Consider the following 23,675-nt stretch of genomic DNA (forward strand, 5'->3'; position numbering starts at 1 on the left):
ACGTAACGTGCCCTATCTTGAAAAAGACATCCTTTTTACATGTTTTTTTGGTCGCGCATGGTATCCACTCGTCAATGTAAGTGCTCCCCCCCCCCCGGGCCTCAGACAGATGTTTCTATGATGACTGGCTGAGGATGCGCGCCCTTCACAGAAACAACTGTAGTCATAGTAACTCGTGTTTGTGATGATCAAATTGCTACGTAACAGTAAAGAAAATATTGCATAATAACATTACTCGTTACGTAACAATAAGAAAATTCAGCGATGAGATAATAGAACGAAGATCAAACTGGTTCAGAGAAAATGATTCTCTGAACTGATTTTCTGAAAATGCACCCCTTAACAAATTAGTATTGGCGTGTGAAACCCTATCCTTAACAACGATATCTTGTTATGTCACGGACGTCAGCTTTACCTTCATTGGGTTTAGTACCCCTACACACCTCGCTCAAATCGGATCCTAAACACGTAGTGTTGGGGACAAAAAGAACATCCTTTATAAGGCATTTTAGTCTTTCATACCGTCACAAATAGGACCATAAACACAGAGTTTTCCTAGCGAAATATATACCTTTTTTTCATTACTTTAGTGTTTTTGACACCCTTATTACATTACATACATAACGCGCCCTATCTTGAAAAAGGGATCCTTTTTACATGTTTTTGGGGTCATGCAAGGTATCCACTGGAATCCAATGGAAGTGCCCTCGGAGAAACTTAAGTATTAAAGATGGGGGTTGTTTCATCCTTCTCTATATATTGTGCAAATGAACATATCTGGGACAACTACGATCTTTTGGAGCAATAATTCATTGTTCACTATTTTGGATGTTCCTCTTTCTCCCTCCCTCTCTCTTTCTTCCCCTCTCTCTATCTCCTTCTCTCTTTTCTATATCCCCATCTACCTCTCCTCATTCTTTCTCCCTTCTCACTTCTTTTTTTTTTCTTTCTTTCTTTCTTTCTCAGTCTATAATGATGTTTACAAATTGTATAAACACTGGGAAGAGTCCATGTTGTTCGCTATGTTCACTGTCTATAATTATAACTTTAAATAAATTTTCAATTTTGTGGCCAAATTCAATCATCCTTGGTATTTGAGTATTGGAGAGATCCCCGTCCCCGATTTGTAATTGATAAGTTAATAATATATATTTTGCTTTTAATAAAACATCCCCTTTATGTTTATAACTTTAATAACTACATTGCTGATTTTTTATCTTTATTTCTTATTCTCATTTTAAAGATAAGGAATATACATGTAAATGTTATGTACCTGTTATTTCTATCAATACTGTATACTTATCATGCTGAAACTACTGCCCTGCATTGACAGAAATGAGGCATAACCTAAGTTCATCTTAATCCCTTTTTATACACACTTTGTAACTTCTGCTCTTTATTGTGATTTCAATAAAGTGATATGAAACCATGTTATGCAATTGCCCTTAAATTAATTTGACATAAAAGAGAAGGCAAGAGAAGAGAGTAATATGAGTAGATCATTAACTTTTGATGTGCCACAAATATTTGTATTGAAAAAAGTTGATTTTCTTCTTTTAATCTATAAGAAAATGTGAAAAATCACATTGCTTGGAGTGAATGACTCAAGATTAATCAACAAACATAATAAGAAGGGTATTGTTGTTTAGCAAAGCCTGTCCTGTCAGCATTAACCCTTATCTAACTGGGGATCAATTTGACCCCCTGGACAAATTTTGTCACTACGCTGTCCCGCGAAATTTTCTGACCGTGCCGCTCGCAGAATTTTTATTTTCAAATCTCACGCATATTTGAGACACATTTGCGACCCCCAGGTATGCAGTTCCAAAATTACGCAACATTGTGTAAGTGCATATTAGACCCCAAATTGCTCAAATATGTGATTCGGTGTACAAAGCCAATTATGCAAATTGTCTTTTTCAACCAAAAATCATCAATGTATGATTATTTTTACTTTTTTTACTTTTGTACCGGTAGGAAGTAATTCCTTAAAAAGCTGTGTGCGCTATGAACGCCTAGCTTAGCCGGGTAATATACATGTAGGAGCGCCTTGAGCACCTAACAAGGTGGATATGTGCGCAATATAAATACCCTATATTATTATATTATTATTATTTTTTTTTAATGGATTTATTTTATGCTATTTATGATCGCAAGGGGTCCCTGACAAAGTTTATTGGAAAAAACAATAAAATACAAAGGTAAAAAAAACAGAGAAATACATAAGAATTTTAAAAACAATAAAATACATAAGAAATTTAGTATATTTTGGCAACTTTTTTGTTGATATTTGTTAGAAATGCAAAAATTAGCATTTTAATAGTTATATAAAGTGAGTTAAAGGCAAAAACATACACAAAAAACCAAGTCTAGGGCAAATTTCATATGCTTATTTGCATAATTTATGAAACAATAAAAACAATTTCTTTTAAAATTTTACTTTACAGTCTTGCAGTTTACATCTTAATCTACTGCTCTACGCGCATGCAAATTTTCAGGGCAATCGCGCAATCAGCGGCCAAGATCTTGGGGGGGGGGGGTCAAATATATCCTGGTCTTAAATAGCCCAGTTAAAATAGGGTGAAAGAAAATGCATTGTTATGATTCAGATTGTTTCTATGAAGTGTCTCTGGAACGCAAGAGTTTATCTAAATGGGAAGCAAATTAGTTCAGAGTAAGAAATATTTTCAGTGTAACTGATAACTTACAGATGTAAGAGATGCTCTACTTGGAGTCCGGTATGTACCTCTGGATTGCAGCAGAGAATGCTGGCTCTGCCTCAGTGAACTACCCCCTCGAGGGGTGAGAGTATTACGTGATGTATTCCTACTCACAGCCCTGGAGTGTGTTCTCCGGATCATACCTTGAAATGCATCCTGAGAAAGGCTCTCTGAATCATCAATATCAACTACAAGTAGAAAGACAATAAATGATTTTCATATGGTCTAGTGAAATCCTTCTGTTCGGAGGAGTTTTTAAACATTCTTTGAACTTTTTGGGGTTTTCCTCTTACAAAGACAGCTAGCCATCTCACACGACATAACGAGCAAAAGTAGTTGAATACATCATGATTATTAAAGTAAATCATACTTTAGAAGTATGTTTAAATGTATCTTTTTTTGCCCCCCCCCCCCCCCACAGCCATTAAGATGACTGTATTATTGACAGTCAGACTGCAGGTCCCAAGAAAGTGGCTTCTTTCATCCAAGTGATATTCATGACTTGAGATGTTTTGCATATTTAATGAGCTTGATGCGGACCAAAACACCTCTTTTCATTCGGTCATTGCTGCTCTAATTGTGCATCAAATTTCATGAATTTGGTACCATTGTAAAGAAGAAGAATCATTCTTTCAGGTCATGTGTTTGGATTTATTCAAAGATTTTGTAATATAGGTTAAAATTTTGATCTAAAATATGCTACAAAATAAATATTTTCACCTGACAAAAGCTGCTATTTTCACACTTTATTTTTGTTTGAGCCCAAATGATTTTATATCATGATAAAGCTGAATATGTATGCTTTGAAATGATATAGGTTTCAAAATAAGAATTGGTTTAATCGGGTCAAGATCACACTTTTCATTTGCCAAGTACATAAAGCAGTTTGAAAACAAGAATACTGCACTCTGATTGGTCAAAGGGACCACACAATGGCAAATTCCAACGATCCCAGTGCCTGGGTTCGTGGGAAGGTCACACTTCCCTTGTGGTAATCTCCTCAAATACCCCGCGCCTGTTGTTCTGTGAACCTTATCCAGCCAATCAGAACTCTGGATTTCATGCAAGTACAAAATTTCAGAAATCTCGTCTTGTACCTTGGTGGGAAAAGTGTGATCTTGACCCGATTAAAAGGTGCCGCATATCAAGAGTGGCATTGTGAGAAAGTACAGAGGTTCAGCTTTATGGTGATATAGATATCATTGAGGCTCAAAATAAAAAAATTTGCACAATTTACAAAAGAAAACAGAGGAAGAAAATTCAGTTTTGAGGCACATTTTCAGGCCAGAAATTTACTTATTTAACAAAATATTGTATACAAAATAAATGACCAATATGAAAGAGTAACTTTTACTCTATCTGATGGTGCAATAATATTTCATTTAACTTGAGGTTAAAACAGGTAAATTCTTAGATAAAGAAAATCTCACGAATCACGAGATTTTGCAAGGAGGAGGATTCAGCCACGAGATGATTTGGATGAATCTGGCCTTTTTGCTCATTAGCATAGGGACCTGCGGTCTGACTGTTGAAGGCTCAAAACAGCTGAAGTACATGAACAGTAAAAAATACCTAGGGGTTGAATTCACTTTTCTTAAGGACGTTCCACAGTTATATTTGTGCGCATTATGATCTGCGCATAGTTTACACTCTGCGCGCTGACGTCACAATGGATGAACAGGTATTAATTAGCTGCGGGTATGAGCTGATTTTTCTCATCTTCTGCACTTTAACTGCAGATCCGATGCGTTATTTCATGAAGCTAAAAAGTTGAATTATTCCATGGACCATTCAAAAAAATATTCTCTACAATTTCAAAATACTTTACTCTGCAGTGCTGCCAAGAATCACGAATATTAGCCCGAGTTTGAATAAATGGTAGAGTGGTTTTGATTTTTTCTTCACATAGATACTAAGCATTCGGCCCATTTTTGGTGTTTTAAAAAGCACATTTGCTCTAATAAACATGCTGATAGTTTAAAAACAAGCACATGAACCCCTATTTTTTAATGTTTGTACCTCTTAGGTATACCTTCCTCTACAACTCTGCAAATTTTGGTGAAAATGACATGGATTTTGAATAAAGTGCAGCATTTATTGTACGTTTGTAGTTTGTTACTGAAATTTTACATTTTTCAGATTGGGATTTTGTTATCTTTTACGCCATTTTTAAGAACTGACAGTGCTGTTAAACTAAAAATTGCAAACAAATAGCACTATTAATAGATTCTCCATTCTAACGATACAATTATTAACTCTCTTGCGAAGTTTGATGACTTTTTCATGTATTTTGAATGAGTAATGGAGGTTTAAACTCATTGTAGTAATCTTGGGCGGTCTAAAAATGCCAAATTCTTTTGAATGCGCAATTCTTAAGAACATCAATTTGGGTGAACTTTGAAGCTCTATAGCAAAAAATCAAGCACATGGACCTATGTTAATTTTTGCATATTTCGAATATTAAGGTTCTAAAGTATCTATGTGCAAAGTTTTGTGAAAATGACATGGATTTCACTTTAACTGTGGAACGTCCTTAAATTGACCAATGTTTCCTCAGATTGGTTTTAAATGAATTTTAATTACACTTACAGGTAACCTGTTCCATTCTGATATCACTCTTTGGGAAAAAAGGATTGCCTTTAAATGTGACTTTATTTTTCTTCAAGACTTTAATCTGGGGGGTGTTTCACAAAGATTTGAGTATGACATAGAGTTGTACTTAAATGTCTAGTTGCGTGCAGTATAAAAGGCATGACCGCATTGGTCAGATCATGTGAGGAGGACGAGCACTACTGTGTATTGATCAATAAGATTGGGCATTGCATATCATGTACATGTACGCGTTGGTGTTTAAGTGCGACTCTAAGTCATACTCAAATCTTGTGAAACAGCCCCCTGGCATTATATACTGTCTAGTGTTCAGTTGCCACATGAAAAATCAAAGAATTCAGACCGCTGAAGATAATAAATTCTCTGAGCGATCTTGTATCTATACACATTTAATCAGATTTGTGACAGCTGTAAGTTGGTGACCGTAGCTTAAAGATTATATATATATATAATAATAAAAACAACTTCAGAAGGTTGACTGGAGGTTCATCCAAATTTAATTGCAACTCTGAGTTTCACGCAACCTTCGTGAGGTGCGATCTTCAGGCAACTGATAAAACTTTTCAATACCATTGAACAATGCATGTCGCGATCGCGCACAGCGCGTTACACCAAACACGCACATAGTGGGCGCAGGAAACTAGGTAACCAGTGCGCGCTGAGGTTTTTATAATTTGAATGTTTTCCAAATGTTTTTCAAATAATCGATACGCCGCGATGGGTGGTTGATCGATTAATCGATAATAAGATGAGATGCCATAGAAATGATAATAATGAAAGTGTAAAGGCTGCATCACTAGTGTTGGTGATGTCACTGCATTAGACGATGTGCGTGCATGGTGATTACGGGAGATTGTCTTTGAAATTGCATAACTTGAACTTGTTTTGGTGGCGGCATTTCGAAACGAGTTCTGGGCGTTTGTTCAGCAGTGACTGCTTATCAGCGTTCATAATGAGAAGTTTTTCGGTGAGGCACAGGTCACATCTCTTTGTCTCGTTGGAGTATGCTTGCACATGGCTGGCGATGGACCACTTGATGGTATACGGCGTGTCGCATCGTTTCAGGTCCCAGATGAACTTCGACAGTTCCGTGCTGTTCTGGTACCATTCGTGTCGGAAGGATTGGGGGTGGTTATAGTACCTGGACTTGAAGGGGGGCTCCGTGAGGCCAATGTAGGTCATCCTCTTGTCTGGGGTTGTTACTTCCGCATTGTAGATGACGTTGGTAGCCAAGCAATTCCCTTGGAGAGGGCAGAGGTCTTTTTTCCGGCAGTTGCACGTTATGCTGTTTGACTTATTGTCTACCTTCATTGCTTGCTTGTTGTGAGTTTTGATGATGCTGGCGACGTTCGGCATGCAGCTGTAACTCACTTTGAGCGTATTTCTATTGAAGATGCGATTGAGTTTGGATTTCTTCATCTGGGACCTGAAACGATGCGACACGCCTTATACCATCAAGTGGTCCATTGCCAGCCATGCGCAAGCATACTCCAACGAGACAAAGAGATGTGACCTGTGCCTCACCGAAAAACTTCTCATTATGAACGCTGATAAGCAGTCACTGCTGAACAAACGCCCAGAACTCGTTTCGAAATGCAGCCACCAAAACAAGTTCAAGTTATGCAATTTCAAAGGCAATCTTCCGTAATCACCATGCACGCACATTGTATAATGCAGTGACATCACCAACACTAGTGATGCAGCCTTTATAGGCATAATTTTCATTTTCACTTTCATTATTATCAATTCTATGGCATCTCATCTTATTATCGATTAATCGATCAACCACCCATCGCGGCGTATCGATTATTTGAAAAACATTCGGAAAACATTCAAATTATAAAAACCTCAGCGCGCACTGGTTACCTAGTTTCCTGCGCCCACTATGTGCGTGTTTGGTGTAACGCGCTGTGCGCGATCGCGACATGCATTGTTCAATGGTATTGAAAAGTTTTATCAGTAGCCTGAAGATCGCACCTCACGTAGGTTGCGTGAAACTCACGAGTTGCAATTAAATTTGATGAACCTCCAGTCAACCTTGAGAAGTTGTTTTTATTATTCAAAGCTCTTCCTGTGAAGGACATTGAGCACTCTATACAAGGATAGAATTCCCGAAGTATACAATAATAATAATGAGATGAGGTCATCTTTTGGGTTGACCTATCTCACATCTCATTATGTTTCACTCACACCTCAAGAGCGTTCGGTACAAGTAAACTTGTCATCACATTATATACAGTGCGTATCAAAAAAAAGTTTACACTTAGAAAAAATCCTGTAAAATTATACATTTGTAAAATCCTGAAGATTTTCCCACATTCTAACATTGGTACAGATCCATTTAAGCAAATGACGATATAAATGTCGAAAAATATTTCCGCTTGAGTGAGCACCACTTACTTTTGAACAGTTAGTGAAAAATGATTTGCGCAGAACTTTGAAATAGTTTCGCAATTAAAAGTAGACCTTAATCACGAAGAACATGTTTAATCTAGCTATCAAAATTGATTTGAAGATATCTTTTACTTTTTAATCTTGTTTCCTTGCCTAAAACACTTCGAATAGTGCATTGCGCCACACCCCACTCCCCCACACATCGAGGCCATCGTGATGATATTTGCTTTACACTGACCTGTGATTTCCATGAAATGGCTGAGGCTTGATTTTGATTTTGTTAACCATTGTCAAGCATGGGAATAGTGTGGAGAAACAAGTAATAAATGAAAAATGAAATGTAAACCCACTTTAAATGATTAAAACTTAGTGAAAAAATGCTGGAGATGTCATAAACTTTTGTTGAGGTTCACTTATGTCCTCAGATCCAGCTGGCACAAAAAGGGTAAAGGTTGTGCTTATTAAGTGTTGGAATTTCAATTTGGGTGGCAAAGTTGTTACAAAATGCTTGAATGTATCCGTTTTATTTCAATTGACTAAAAGTGCAAGGGAAATGTATGAGAAATGTTTCGCAGGGTAAGTTTGATTTCGCCCTTTCCCTTCGGCACAGCGTGAAAACAAGCATTTCTGCGCAAACAAATTTCTGCAAGCTTTACAAAAATGGACAGTGCTCACTCAAGTGTAACATTCTGTCAAAACTTTTTACTTTCATTAGATAGATGAGACCCAAACCCAAGATTATATGTGAAAAAATTACCTTTGTGTTGTATATTTTTAAATCCCAGGGCTTTTTCAAAGTGTAAACTTTTTTTGATACGCACTGTATATATAAATACATATATATTTATACATATTTATTCAGGTGAACATAAACAATTTCCTTGATCTATCTCTCACAGCATAGAAAGTGGTATAGTTGTTGGAAGTAAAGATTAGATACAAACACTGGAAATCAATTTCAAGACCTATGTGATCAATTTCTGGTGCAAATAGTAAAAAATGAAATCGAGTTTAACAGTTAAGTCTATCCCAGAAAAATGTTGATTGATGAAATAGAGAAAAATCACACTAGTGTAACGCTGAAAATTTCATCAAAATTGGATGTAAAATCAGAACAAGTGGAACGCCTAGCTGGCAGTCTCGTCTGCATTACGCGATTTAATATAGCAGCAGTGCTAACTTTGAAAACTACTATAAAATAATCATTCACAAAAACACCATTCATATAATAACACAATACCACGTTCAGTGACCATAGATGACATTTGAACGGTGACTTAAGACTTGTTAACTACACCCATGTCCACATTTCATTCACTCTATCCATAAACTTTCAAAGTTATGATGGCATTCAACAATTACCCCAACATGGCCTACGTTTATTGACCTTAACTGACCTTTGACCTTGGTTTTGTGACCTGAAACTCACAGGGGATGTTCAGTGATACTTGATTACTCTTATGTCCCAAGTTTAATGAAATAGAACCATAAACTGCAGAGTTAGGATGCTAATTTAACAAAGACCCCCAACACGGCCAAAGTTCATTGACCTTAAATGACCATTGACCATGGTCATGTGACCTGAAACTCACACAGAATATTTAGTGGTACTTGATTAACCTAATGTCCAAGTTTCATGAACTAGATCCATAAATTTTCAAAGTTATGAAGGTAATTCAACAAATACCCCCAACTTGGCCAAAGTTCATTGACCCTAAATGACCTTTGACCTTGGTCATGTGACCTGAAACTCAGGAAGGATGTTCACTAAAACTTGATTAACCTTATGTCCAAGTTTCATGAACTAGATCCATAAATTTTCAAAGTTATGATAGTAATTCAAAAAATACCCCCAACTTGACCAAAGTTTATTGCACCTAAATGACCTTTGACCTTGGTCATGTGACCTGAAACTGGTGCAGGATGTTCACTAATACTTGATTAACCTTATGCTTAAGTTTCATGAACTAGGTTCATATACTTTTTAAGTTATGATGTCATTTCAAAAACTTAACCTTAGGTTAAGATTTGATGTTGACACCGCCGTCGCCATCGCCACCGCCGCCGCCGCTGTCGGAAAAGCGGCGCCTATAGTCTCGCTCTGCTATGCAGGCAAGACAAAAAGGGGAATTTTTTTTCAAGAGATCACCCATGCAGTGCAGGCAGGCCTGAGAGTGGCCCTTTTAAAAAATATCTGTTTTTTGTGAACGTAGGGAGCGAAGTGACCAGAGTTTCGCACCTAACGGCCGAGGGTCCAGGGGCGATGCCCCGGAGGGGGTCAAAGCCCCCCAAAGGTCATGGATTTGGGGGTTTTCAGAGGATCTAGAAGGCATCTCCTCAACACCATGAAGTACCTGGAATTTGCTGTATAAAAGGGAAAGAATTGTGTTTCTGAGGCACAATTGACAAAGTGCTTAAATTCACCAGGAAATATACTTTCATTGGTAGTGCATGCAACAATACCTCTCAATTATACATGTTAGAGGTTTATGAGATTTTGAGTTCGATATTTCTGAATCAAATGCACAATACGTACATTAAATAATTCTATAGTAAAACTTGTGAGCATCATACATGTGCTGCTTGATCATGCTCCAGCCGCCATTCGCGTACTTGACTTCCTTATTACACCACGTACGTACAGTATAAGCTTTACCAGGTTCCTCAATTTTCCGTATGCACTCACTTGCCACCCTTCCATCCACTGATTTTTCAACTCACTTCCAAGTCCATTTCTCATGAACTGAAGCGTCGATCCCTTTCACCCTCGCCTCTTCACCTCGATCAAGAAATTTCCATTGAAAAGCCATAAGTTTTCACAAACTTTTCTTGTTTTTTCGCTCGCACGAAAGAACTCCCGTATTAACAAATCAACGTAATCACGCCTAGCGCTAACCCAGGGAGCGCCCGCGAAGCGGGCCGGAGTTCCCTGGGTTATCCTAGCGCCTGCATGCATGCATGAATTGAATGCAGCCATCGCGCGCGCACCGAGTGCACGCTCTTTCCTCCACTGCAACGCGCGAACGGTCTGGTGGGTAATACAAAATAGCAGCGCCTCAGGCCTGCGTGCAGGTGAACGGGCCGGTAATTTCATAGAAAAAGCCAGCGGCTGGTGTGAGACTGCTGATAAGCCCAGCCGTCACGTAGCAGCGGTCTAAAATGACGGAGAACATGAGAATAAGGTCCTGTCATGCTCGGGGAATGTATTAATGCAACCTATAAGGATGCAACGCCCAGCCATCGGTAACCGAGAGCTTGCCGACAAGTTGGGGCTGAGAGCCGTATGTCGGAAGTACCTGCATAGTAATGGAGGTCACCCGTGCAGGTGAGCGGGCCAGCGATTCAATAAAGGGCGCCGGTGGTTCAAGAATCAGAAAGAAAGGTCTGACAACCTAGATTTTCTTCTTCTTCCTCTTCTTTGCAGGCCCCGCGAGGGGGGGGGGGAGGGGGGGGCAGAAGAGGGCACAAGAGACTGGGGGGACGTGATCTCGCATGAGAAATGTCGAATCTGATCAAGCCATTCAGGCGCATAGATGCGATTCCATCGTTCCACCTTCTTGGGCACGTGGACGCAATTCTATGGTTCCACCCTGATCAGAGTATCGTGAGTTCAACACAGTGGAGCTCACGTGTCTCTAGCGACTAGGGGCTGGTAGCCCTGTGCTAATGTTCCCTGACAGAGACTGACAAAGCATCGAGCCTAGTCTGTGCCGGGAAGAGTCCCACCCTCTTAACCCGGACTAGTTGGACCAGATAGCCGGTGAGTCAAGCAGCCCTGGAGGAGTTGAGGTTTTCTCCACTAGTACAACACTCCCCCAAAATAGGTTCAGGTCCCAACGAGGGATCCTTGGCTATCACCTTTCCTGCACGTGGCCGCAGCGCCATGGTTCCACCCTAAATGCTCGGGCACGTGGGCGCGGTTCTACGGTTCCACCCTCTTGGGCACATGGATGCGACTCCAAGGTTCCACCCTTCTTTCTCAGGGCACGTCGATGCAAACCACGGTTCCATATTATGATATATAATATTATGATCATTAACAAGATGCACACTGACGGATCCAGCTGTGCCCCCCCCCCCCGGCCCCTTCAGAGGCACAATCAATATTTTTAATGTAAAAATTTACCGTTATAACAAATGTGCGCCCCCTTTTAAGAGCGAGGACCATTTTTTTCGCTTGTAAAATTTTCCTAGGGAAAATGTGCCCCCTTGGAAAAATCCTAGATCTGCCTCTGAAGATAGAAATACTAAAACAAAATAATCATAAAGGTAGGGCCTATAGTGCACTGAACAAGTATCACGTGTGACTTTGTCCCCCTTTGAGTCAGTGAAATTGATGACGCCTCCTGGGTGCCTCTCCCTCCACCCACTCCTCCTTGGTCCTCTGCATGGGCTTGGAGAATAAATAACGTACCTACATATATATATTATGTCTTTTACATCTTCAGATACCTGAAGAAGGCCAAACTAAATGGCCGAAAGCTTGTACTAATAAAAGTTGAAGAAATCCAGGCTACGTCTCTAGCTTCAATGCTTTTTGAGCTTCTTCGCCAATATATATATATATTTATATATATATTGATTGATTGATTGAATGGTTTATTTATTTCAAAATTCACTGAAAATAGCAGCCAAAGGCTGAATTACATTCAGTTTACAAATGGTACATGTATATACAGACATTTAAAAAATATACAAATTGGAATAAAATAGGCAAATATCAAAATGAAATTGTTCTACAAAATAATTATACATATATGAAATTAATTGAAATACCCAGCATATGAGAAGAAAGCCTCAGAGATAGAATAAAGTACATGTAGTGAAAACATGTTGGAACGAAAGACAGAATGAAATAAGAGGAAGAGAGGGAGACAGGAACAAAGTTAAAGAGGTTGGGTATTTAACAAAGATGGAAAAAAAATTATCGGTAATATATGTATATAATTATATATTCGAGGACACATACAGCTAGGCGGAACTATTTGGGAAGGCGTCTTCCATTTCTGTGTTATTCTGAAGTTCCGATGATGGTTCAGCGAATGTGCTTCATGCAAAATCGTGTTTTGGCATGACTTCTCAGAGCTGGGCATGTCAACGGACAAAAAAATAAATGAAAACATGTGATGGATCGAAATGGTAAAAATACATATTTTAAAGAAAACCAACGTTATAAAATTCAGTCAAACCAACATTTTTTGTTAATACCATGCAGTTTGAACTGAGATCAAAATTATAACCCGAGGCTATATTAGCACCAGGGGCAGCGGAACCGGGGGGCAGGGGCACTTTTCCCCCTAAAAAAATCCCAGTAGGAAAAAAATGCCTTTTTTAAATGGAAAGTGCCCTTCTTTCAACATGATGTATGTCCCTTTTCAAAATAAAATACAAACAGTACATTTTAGGTTGGAAATCACAAAAAATTTTGGCTCGCGCTTCGGGCCCGCATCATTTATTATTTAGTAAGGCACTCATTCTGTTTTGGTTACAACTTGTGCTTGCAATGTTCAATTTTCAGGTTGGAATGTCACAAATTTTCAGCTCGCGCTTTCCGCTTGCTTAAAAGGTACACATCTGCACATTATGTTCTTGGTTTCAAACTGCTTAGAATATCCAGTTTTCAGGTTGAAATATCACAAATTTTCGGCTTGCGCTTTGCATCAATTATTATTCATTAGGGCACACAATTAAGTTCTTGGGTTCAAAAAGTGCTAAGAATGTCCAGTTTTCTGGTTGGAATATCGCGCTCGCGTGCATTCTTCAATTAGATGCACATCTTTTTCATGATAACAAAATTGCTCGGAATGTTTGATTTTCAGGTCTTATTAGTCATGTTAGTACATGCAATGTCCAAAATTTTTAGCTCGGGATTTGTGCTCACAACACCTCGCAAGAATGCTCTTTTAACAATAATTTGCGCGATAATAATTGACCAAAAAGTGGCGAGTTTCACAACTTCAGATTTGACAATGTTTCCAAACCGCGTGCTTGGTACGCTCGCTCCCGGAAAAATAAAGCCTGAATAGATATTTCATCAATCAGAAAAGACTTTGAGAAGGCTTTGCTCAATTTAATTACTACAAAACGCACAACTACTTAACGCAGATGATAAGGGAGCTTGTCAAAAGTCCATGCACCGTTCTTGATCGTTTTTACCGCATCCGGGTTTTCGCTTCGGCTTTCCCGCCCACCGTTCCCTTGTCTTCAAAGGAACGGCCGCCATCAAAGGCCCATTGATGCCACCGTTCTTTTGTTCGTCTTTCCTGCAAGTCTTAATTTCTGTCGAAAGACCGAAGAATCTATTCTAAATAGCTCCCTCTACGACCAAAACAAAGGCGTGCCTTCATATTTACTGTCGGATCGGAGAGTTCGGGTCACTGTGGTTCGCATCTATAATGGAAGTTCGGGCGCATTCATAAAGCCACGGTAGCTTAATAAAAAATTACGCACGTGTCATAAATCGTTACTGATCTTTCGAATTTGCTGCAATAACCATGAAAACCTCCTTTTTTTGCAATTGGAAGAGAGTCAATTCAGGATGTTTTAGGTGGGAAAATAAGATTCCATACATTTTCGTTTCGTAGGCCCAAGCCATTCGTAGAATTCACGTCAACTTGGAATATTTATTATTACTCGCATCTGAAACAAGTTTGGAGCCCCCCCCCCAAAAAAAAAAAAAAAAAAAAAAAGGAAATGGAAAGATGAAATGACCATGACCGGAACAGCTTGGCACTATTAGGCATAGATAGATCAACGATTTATTAGAAACTGTAAGAAATAGTTTGTTCAATTTTTGGACGGGCAACCATTTCCCCAGGATAACATATTGTCTCAGTCTTAAATTTCCTTATCTCCTTGTTTTAAAGAAGCGGGACCAAAAGAGAAGTTGAAAAGAGGAAGAAGAAAACTAAGAAGGATAGGGAGAGAAAAGGAAGGGGAAACAGAGAGATAATAAAAAAATAATATTGGGGTGGAGGAAGAGGAAGGGTGAAAAAAAAAATTGGAGGAAAAACAGTTGAACGAGAAAAAAAACTAGGAAATTTGAGAGGGGAAGAAATTTAGGATCGACAATCAACGGGAGAGGGGGGACAAATTGGAATATGGAAATGGATAGAGACAGAAAATAAGGGGAAACAAGAAGAGAGAGCTGGTGGACGATGGGGGGGGGGGGGAGAAAAAAAGGGGGAAAGGGAAAGGGTAAAAGGGGAACAGAGGGGAAGACTTGCAGTGGCGGAGGCTGGATGTGTGAAAAGGGCTAAATTTTCCAATGAAATTTGATTTCATACCTATCACATCACAATCATTTTAGGGCCATGCTCATATAACCAAGGAGATATCATCTCCTTGATATAATATAGTACTCAAGAATGTAATGGTGACATGAACTTTTCTGACCGGGATTTACCAATATAATTATAAACTTAAAAGCTTTAAATCATCATCAAGAAGGAATGTAAGCGGACAAAATTCAGTTAAAAAAATAAGAATAAACTAAATGGGAGGCTTACAAGTTGCATAAATTGTGTGTGATTTTTATTTCATCAAAAAGTATGTTTCTTGGTGTTATTCATTGAATGTGCATGTGACTTTCGTAACGTTCAGTATTTTTCATTTGTCATAATCACCAAGGCTATACCACTACCACATTCACCATCACCGCCACCACCACCATCCTCATCATCAGTGTTGATTATCATCACTATCATCAGCAGCATCATTATCGTCAGCAGCAAATCATCTATGTCATTATCATAGTTATTGAAATTAGGATCATTTTGGTTAGGAAATAATGAAAGGGACTGAAAAAAAAGGTTGTAGCGGGAAGGGAAGGGGGTGAATTTGTTCTAAAGTAAAATCAATGTGAGTAGAATTAACTCCATGTTTTTATCTATATTGCAGTGATGGTAAAAATCAGTACAATACTAGGATGCCATGATGTTCAATAATTTAAACTTCAAATTTCAATACTTCACAGGTGAAGATATGGGGCCGTAAGCTTCAGGGTAATTATGTAGAATGATATTAACATTAGATCATTACTCTAAAATAGATGAAAGATAATTATTTATCATCTATATCAGGTTGTACACAACTGGCCTACAGCAAAAGCAAATGGGGCCATGATATAGTCTTCTCCAGCAAGAGAATTGAACATTATTGACCTTTCAGGATTACTTGGCATTAATACTGATCGAACTGTTCTTAGTCATTGCCCAGGCCTATGGTCATGAAAGAGCAAGATCACTCACCCGTGTAGAGAATCATTAATTGACAATGGCATGCTCCGCGGGTTCGCTATAGACCACAATGAATGGGAGAGGCGCTCAGAGAATAGTTCCCCATATCCGCTGTCGTGATTATTGTCATAATTTCAATAGACGAACCTACTTCAAAAGACCGTTGGCCCGTCCAATGGGGAATCTTTTGTACTATAGTGTATTAAAGTTCGTGTATACAGTAACTACCGTCCCGACTTCTTTCTTTCACCATCATCGAGTAGCGATTAGCACGTAAAATCGCATAAATTATCTCACAAAACGGATCTAATGTTCATGATTACCAGCATCACCATAATCATTACTATTATCTTTCATACATTGTATATTCTTAATTATATAAAATATAAAATTGATATTGGAGAACGATTGTAAATAGATAATGAATGAATGATGATGGTGATGATGATAACAGTGATGATGATAATGATAATTATAACTTTGAAGTGATATTAACAGACATGATAATACGAATAATAATATCAGTGATAATGTTGATGATTAAATGATAACAAATGAAGATGATTGGCATATTTTGCGTCAATGAACCATGTATAACTTGAGACGCGTTTTTTCTTTATCATGTTTGTTTTAAAAGGGTTTTCACATCATGATCCTGAAATACATAGATTATATTTAAATTAAAAAAAGAGAGAATGGATGGCCTTCATCTAATTTTGGAAAAGATTTTGCGCGTTCTCAAGTCCAACGCAGTATCAAACATGATTGCATATCGAGGTCGATGCGATTTTTATATCGACATCATTCCCCAGAGTCTATCAAGTTATGAATTTGTGTGCATTTTCGCAAAATTGGCATTTGTAATACGAGATTATTATAATGTTAGAGTACTGTAACATCCGAACTGCATGCCATCCCGGCTACGTACGTTTTGAATACATCGGCTATTTCGATTTCTGGATGCATGATTTAAAGCGGTGTACGCCTGAATTATATTGATTGTATTAATTTTATTATAACGTCGACAAACAGAATTCATCAGATTCTTTATCATTACACCAATGACATGAACTTATGCACATATAGGCCTACGTCTTCTGCTTGATAGAACACTGACCCCCCCCCCCATTAGAGCGAGAACAATGAAATTGCGCTCTCTCATTAATATTGATTTCGATACGGAGATCGGGAAACGCACGCCATTAATTAATAATAATTTACATTATTTGTATACCACTTAGCACAAAACGTTTATCTAAACGCTAAGGAAAAAATATATAGAGAGAAGGAATTTAACCAAAAATAAAGTAGTTGTACAGTTCACAGTAGGCTGTAAACAATTGAGGGGCTTCACATGCGGAGAGAAAGCTATATTTAACAAAAAAGGGTTTTAACACGGATTTGAATTTCTCTCTTGAATTTGAATTTGCTTGTTTAATACTTTTTGGTAGATTGTTCCAGAGTTGGATCCAGGGGTGGGGCAAGGGGTCTGCCCTCCCTCCTCCCCCTATTGGCGGAGCAAAAAAGGGGGGAAAGGAAGACCAAAAAAGGGAAAAGAGGGGAGAAAAATGGTACACATGAGAGGAGGAAAACGAGTGAATAAATAAGATGAGGGGCAGACTTCGAAAACAATAAAAAAAAAATCTGTCATGTCATTATATAAAATTTTCGCTCGTGCTTCGCGCTCGCATTACCTTTTAGGTGATTTGCATATATGGAACTTTAAACATCAAATTTTGAAGTCGATATACATAACATATTTCAGCTCGGAAATCGAACTTAAAAAAAAAAAGTGTTTTGTAAAAATTTCTTTTTTATTGTCTGAATGTTTGAATATTAACATTTTCTGCTTGCGCTGCGCGCTCACAAAATTTGATTTGTTAGGTACCTATTATTTTCCTGTATGCCATATAGTTATCAAAATATCCCTATTCATGTCAGATTGTAAAAACGTATCAGCTAGCGCTGCATGCTCGCATTTTGATTGGTGAGTTATAAAAATGTAAATATTAATTTTATAACAAACTACTTAAAATCTCAATTTTATGACAGTTTATCAACAATTTTCGGCTGGCGATTTGCGCACACATTGATTGTTAAAAATATATTAACTCATGCATCTTATTCATTATTACAAAAGTGCTTTAAATGGCCAGTTTTCAGGCTATAATATTGACTGATTTCTCGCTCTGATTAGGCTTATTAGATTAATACATTAATTTAATGATTTGATCCTGTTTTGATCCTGTTCAAAAACACAATTCGAATTAACTTCATCGCAGTGGTGCCAACACTGAACAGTTCAATGTTCTTGCTCGTGAATAAATGCTATTTTCCCGAAAGCACGAATCCAATTAATGCTTATTTAGACCACATGTCTATCCCGGCTTTTGTATGAAAAAAAGAGATCAGGCTCAGTGGGATTGAAAAAAAATCTTCCCCGCGCCTGAACAAATCACGCTTGCATTATTTAGTCTGATACTTACCCTCTCGATGACTTTGAATTATTTTGGTTGTAATTAAATCGAGTATAACATCTGTTCTATGAAACTTGATTTTGTAACATTTATTATAAAAATACTAATAATAATACTAATACTAATAATAAACAAATCATATTTGGTATACATAAAAAAGCGCCTTCTCATATTTCAATTTTACCTTAAACGTACACTGTAAATATTTTCAAACGAAATCTATGAAAAGGGTGGAAGTTAGACTTTCATTTTGATGCCAAATAGTCTCATTAATTGGGATTAGTTGCAAACACGGTGTTCGAGTAAAAGACACATCGGGGACACACCAAAGTATCAAGACAGTCACCCGCGCTGACAAAGTGGTAATCTCCCCCCGGGGGGGCCACTTCCATTCACGAATGGATACCATGCGCGACCATGGGGTCTCGAAAAGCACCCTAAACACGTAATTTCCATATTCTGAAAATGCACCCCTTAACAAGTATTGGCGTGTGAAACCATACCCTTAACAAGTATTGGAAACAAAACGACACTCTTGGCAAATATTCCCTGAAATGAACCCCTAAACAAGTACAGGAATGTTTTATTGTTACGGGTCCTTCGGTAGTCGGCTTTACCTTATTTGGTTTAGTACGACCCCACCTTCTACACCTCGCGCAAATCGGACTCTAAACACGAAGTGTTGGGGCAAAATGGACATCCTTTATAAAACATTTTAATTTTGTTTTATCATTCCCGCAAATTCGACCCTAAACACGTAATTTTCCTGGCGAAATAGACACCCTTTTTTCATTATTTTTGTGTTTTTGACACCCTTATCACGTTACGTACGTAACGTGCCCTATCGTGAAAAGGACATCCTTTTTACGTGTTTTTTTGGTCGCGCATGGTATCCACTCGTCAATGTAAGTGGCCCCCCCATTGAAATACCCCCACCAATCAAGGGGTCATCCTTCTATTGAAATCCGCCACCAGTCAGACCACCTCTATGTTCAACAATAGGGTAATCTCCCCAATAAAAAATGGGGTAATTTAAATCTACCTTGACAATTGGGTAAGTCGAGCTCTCCCATTAAATACAGCTAGCAATGCACTGGCCCAGGTCATTTTCAACGTCCGGCTTTCGGGGAATTAAAATGAGCATCAAATGGGTAGTTTTCTTGTACTCGTTTTGTCCCCATACTAGAGCCTTGATTTTGGTTCTTTTCGTAATGTGTATTTTAATATCTTTTCCATTATATTTATCAGCATTTCGACATTTAATGTAGTTTAATACTTGTCTTTATAAAGAGCAATATTACATAAAACCTGTTTGGCGCAGGAAATTATAACATAACGTTCCACCGATATTTCATCAACACATTTTTAATTAACCATGTAACTTTCCTCTTTATAGGTCTACTCTTAATATATACATTCGAGTTATATTATTTGCCTATCATCTCTCCGTGCATTTTAATAATCAAATATATTTGGAAAAGGGGTGTTTACCAGGCGAAAGTGAAGGTCCTCACTTGTGCATGAACGACATATCCTCATTAAAATACATGCTGTGAGTTTCAAAGGGGGCACACTTGTGTAAAAATGGCATATTTACATTAACAAATTCATAATGGCTCTCAAAGGGGGAGGGTGCACGGGCCGGATGCCACCCCCCCCCCCCCACCGGAATCACTACCGTGCCCTCCAGGTGCAGAATATAGACCCACTGACTTCTTTTAGTAGAGGTCACAGAATAGAGCACAATACTTTTGAGAGGCCAACTATTGTTCAAAATAAATACAGCGCCTATTAGATTGTATTATGTTACTTCGGCAGGATCTGCGCCAGCATACACTCCATCCTTCTTGATCTAGTATGCCTAATACCTCGGTCACATTTTTTTCTACGGCGGCCGTACGGCGAGTCGAAAACAGCCGTTTTAACAGTTTTCGTACCAGCTAAATATAGGTGGTTTGAATAAAAAATGAATAAAACGGCTGTTTTCGACTCGCCGTACGGCCGCCGTAGAGCAAATGTGACCGAGGCATTACCATTTCCTGAACGTTTATTGATTTTTGTGTGTGTGTCAAAGTATTTAAATAAAAAAAATGAAAAAGCTATACAGAATACAACTATGCGATTAAGAGGTGAAGTACAAAGTTAGAAGGGAAACTGGGCCAAAGAGCCTTCCGTATTACTTACTTTACGTCGGTAAATTATGTTTACCTTAGACACTGGGAATCTAATTTGCATTTTGACACACACACATTGCAGATAAATTCAGATATTTGATAGGAAGAAGAAATCAACGGCAATATGCACGTACTGCATTAGTCAAACGTGAAGGTTAAAGAAATAAGTATAGAAAAGATTTAGACAAATTCAAAGGAAGAAATGAAGTTGGATGAAAAAAAGGAGCCATAAAATTAAGTTGAAAAAAATTAAATATTGTGAGTAGAACTGGAAAATTGAAAGAAATAATTAAACCTCCCCCAACTGCAGAACGGTTTTGAAGGGGGATCACCATGCATAAACTGATGGTACTTTTTACGTTTTGTACGCTATTTGGGGGAAAAATAGTGTGGAGGCTTCAGCCCAGACCCCTTCGGTTCTGTGGCTCCTGGATGGTAATCGAGAACACTTGGTCACTTAGTACTCTAGATCACAGGGGAAATTGATAAGAGAATAAAGACAGATCCCAGGTAAAAATGTCGGGAAATGGAATTTTGTGAAGGCGAAATTTATAAGGATTTAATTTGTGCGGTGAGATCTGCGTATCTGAACCAGGTGTTTCGAATATTTACGCTAGGTTACGTAATCGTACTAGGCCGAATTTACTTTTTTTGAAGCGCATTGATATATGCATCTTTAATTAGGTCGTACTCGTACCGTTTCACGTGTGATAGCCCTTTGGGTGTGGTTTGATTAGGAGAAGGCATTTGAAGATCTACGTGCACGGACGTGTTTGTAGGCAGAGCACGAGAAGTTTTAAACGTGTGTTGGAGATTTCTTCGGTATGTAAACTTTTATAAAGCATTTTAAGTCTATAAGATGTCACTTTAATGCTGAGAATAATTCTAAGAGTATTTGTAACTATTTTAACTGGATTTAAGAGATTATTTTGAGTACTTTCCATGTCTTGACTTTGATGCGTCTGAAGGATAAGAATTTCGATTTCTGTAACAAATTGTGGGAAATGATGCAAATGCTCTGTGGTTATCTCCAAATAGAGATTTATCGGGTTTTCAGTATTTGTTGTTAATGATTTAATATGTTAAAAGATAACAGGCTCAGATACTTGCTTGTTATAGGAGTGATTTAATTGTTTTTGGTTCAGCATTTACGAACGTAGAGGGCGCCATTTTATCCGACTTCTCAAGATCGATGGCCGCGCCCATGAATCGAAGATATAAAATGTATGTATAAGATCATGAAGTGATTACACTGTAACATTACACTGATATCAAATTATAAGATGATTATTCCGTAAATAATATGATAATTCATATACTTCTCAGAGTATTTCGAGTGTAGAATTGATGGTGATGAATAAATTAACTTCTTATTTATAGCTGGGAGAATTGGGACTTCAGCTGGTCCAATAGGCAGTGGGTCTACCTGTGGCAGTGGGTGGCAGTGGCTGGTAGTGAGCTACTGTGGGGCTTGCAGTGGCTGTGGAGTTTGCAGTCCAGGGGTTGCAGTCTGTGGGTTGCAGTCTGTTGTACTGGTAGTGGCAGCCTGTAGTTTGAAGCAGTTGATTGACCTTTTTCTGACCTTGGGTAGGCATCTTAGAGTTTTGTTTCTTATATCATCAGATGTGTATCATGTATTAATGTCTGATATTAGGATGATTGCATTAATGATTTTATAATGTCTTATAATATTGTCAAACGGTGTTACAGAGGATTTGTTTTGACAGTTTAATTAATCTTATACGAAATAGATTGAACAGATGCAAGAGTTGAGTGAATAAGCTGGTATTGGTATTATACTAGATATTGTTCGAGGTGCTTTGTACTAAAACAAAGAGGGATTTTATAGGCTTATGCTGAATTTATAGTAGGCAAGAAAATAAGTTGTTGTAAAAACATAATTATTTTGAACTCTTACAAGGGAAATAGTTTCGACTGAATTTAACTTGGTAAAATTCAAGATTGTTTGCAGCGAGGCGTTAAACTTTAATGACAAGAAGTCTGTTTCATTTTTGTAAGCATTACAGAACTATCAAGTGATGAGATGGTAACTGTTTACATGTGAACTTTGTCATTGATTATTTGAATCTGTAATATGATACATGTAATTTATTGCGGTTTTTGTTTATGTATCTTTACAGGGTTTTTTGTTATGTTTCCTATGACGCCGATTAAATGAAACTGCCCTAGATCTGGTGTCCCGGTTTCTTTATTGAACTGTCCGGTCCCTTAGCAAGGTCCAACCCCCACCCACGACAGATTTGGCGACGAGGATGGGATCACTGGTTCTGCGCAGTCTTCGCCGATGACCGTCAGGAGTCGAGGAACAAAACCCCATGGTCAACCAGTCAACCGAGAAGCCGTAATAGAGGTCAAGTCAGCAAGTCTTCGCAGTGAAGTCAACCAAGTCTTCGCAGTGAAGTCAACCAAGTCTTCGCAGTGAAGTCAACCAAGTCTTGCCAGTCAAGAACGAACTTTAAATTGAGTGGTAAAGGTTAAAAATTAATTGTTGTCACTGATGTATACTATGTACTTGTGGTTATATTAAGTACAGTATATTAACCTTTTCTCCCGAATAAGACCAATCTAGCCCTTGTAACGATGCCCGGCGAAGAAGCGTCGATGTCCGAGATGCTGCAGGCCTTGACCGGTGTTCTGACAGGCCTTTCCGTGCAGCAGGCTCCGCCAGCTCCACCAGTCAAGCTACAGAAATTCAGAGGACTGCCTAAGGGGCCAGGAGAGCCCTCCCTAACCGAATGGCTCGAGGAGTTTGACACTTACTGCCGTAGGTACAAGCTAGAAGGCACGAACAAGGCCCAGGCTTTGGTTGAACATTTGACTGGATCGGCCAAAGAAGAGGTGCTATGTAGGAATTCCAGTGTGCGAGGCAACTATGATTCTTTGGTCACTGTCCTGAAGTCGCTCTTCAGTCCGGCGGAGTCCGTGCAATCGCTGAGTGCCGCTCTTCACTCAAGGGTACAGCAAGAAGGGGAGTCACTCGCCGAATACAGTAGAGTCTTAATGCGATTACACTCAAGAATGGAGCAAGCGGCCAGTTCTGAG

At 38.5% G+C, this 23,675-nt stretch overlaps 1 protein-coding gene across 1 annotated transcript in view; it reads right to left on the reverse strand.

Annotated features, from left to right (window-relative positions):
• LOC135154176 (uncharacterized) overlaps window positions 1–23,675 on the reverse strand; it is a 96,228-nt gene that overhangs the window by 7,207 nt on the left and 65,346 nt on the right. Inside the window, exon 3 of the mRNA XM_064099484.1 lies at window positions 2,709–2,908. Coding sequence (XP_063955554.1) covers window positions 2,709–2,908 — 200 coding nt within the window. The remainder of the gene's footprint in view (window positions 1–2,708; window positions 2,909–23,675) is intronic.

Source organism: Lytechinus pictus, chromosome 5, assembly GCF_037042905.1.
Source record: "Lytechinus pictus isolate F3 Inbred chromosome 5, Lp3.0, whole genome shotgun sequence".
NCBI classification, from domain to species: domain Eukaryota; kingdom Metazoa; phylum Echinodermata; class Echinoidea; order Temnopleuroida; family Toxopneustidae; genus Lytechinus; species Lytechinus pictus.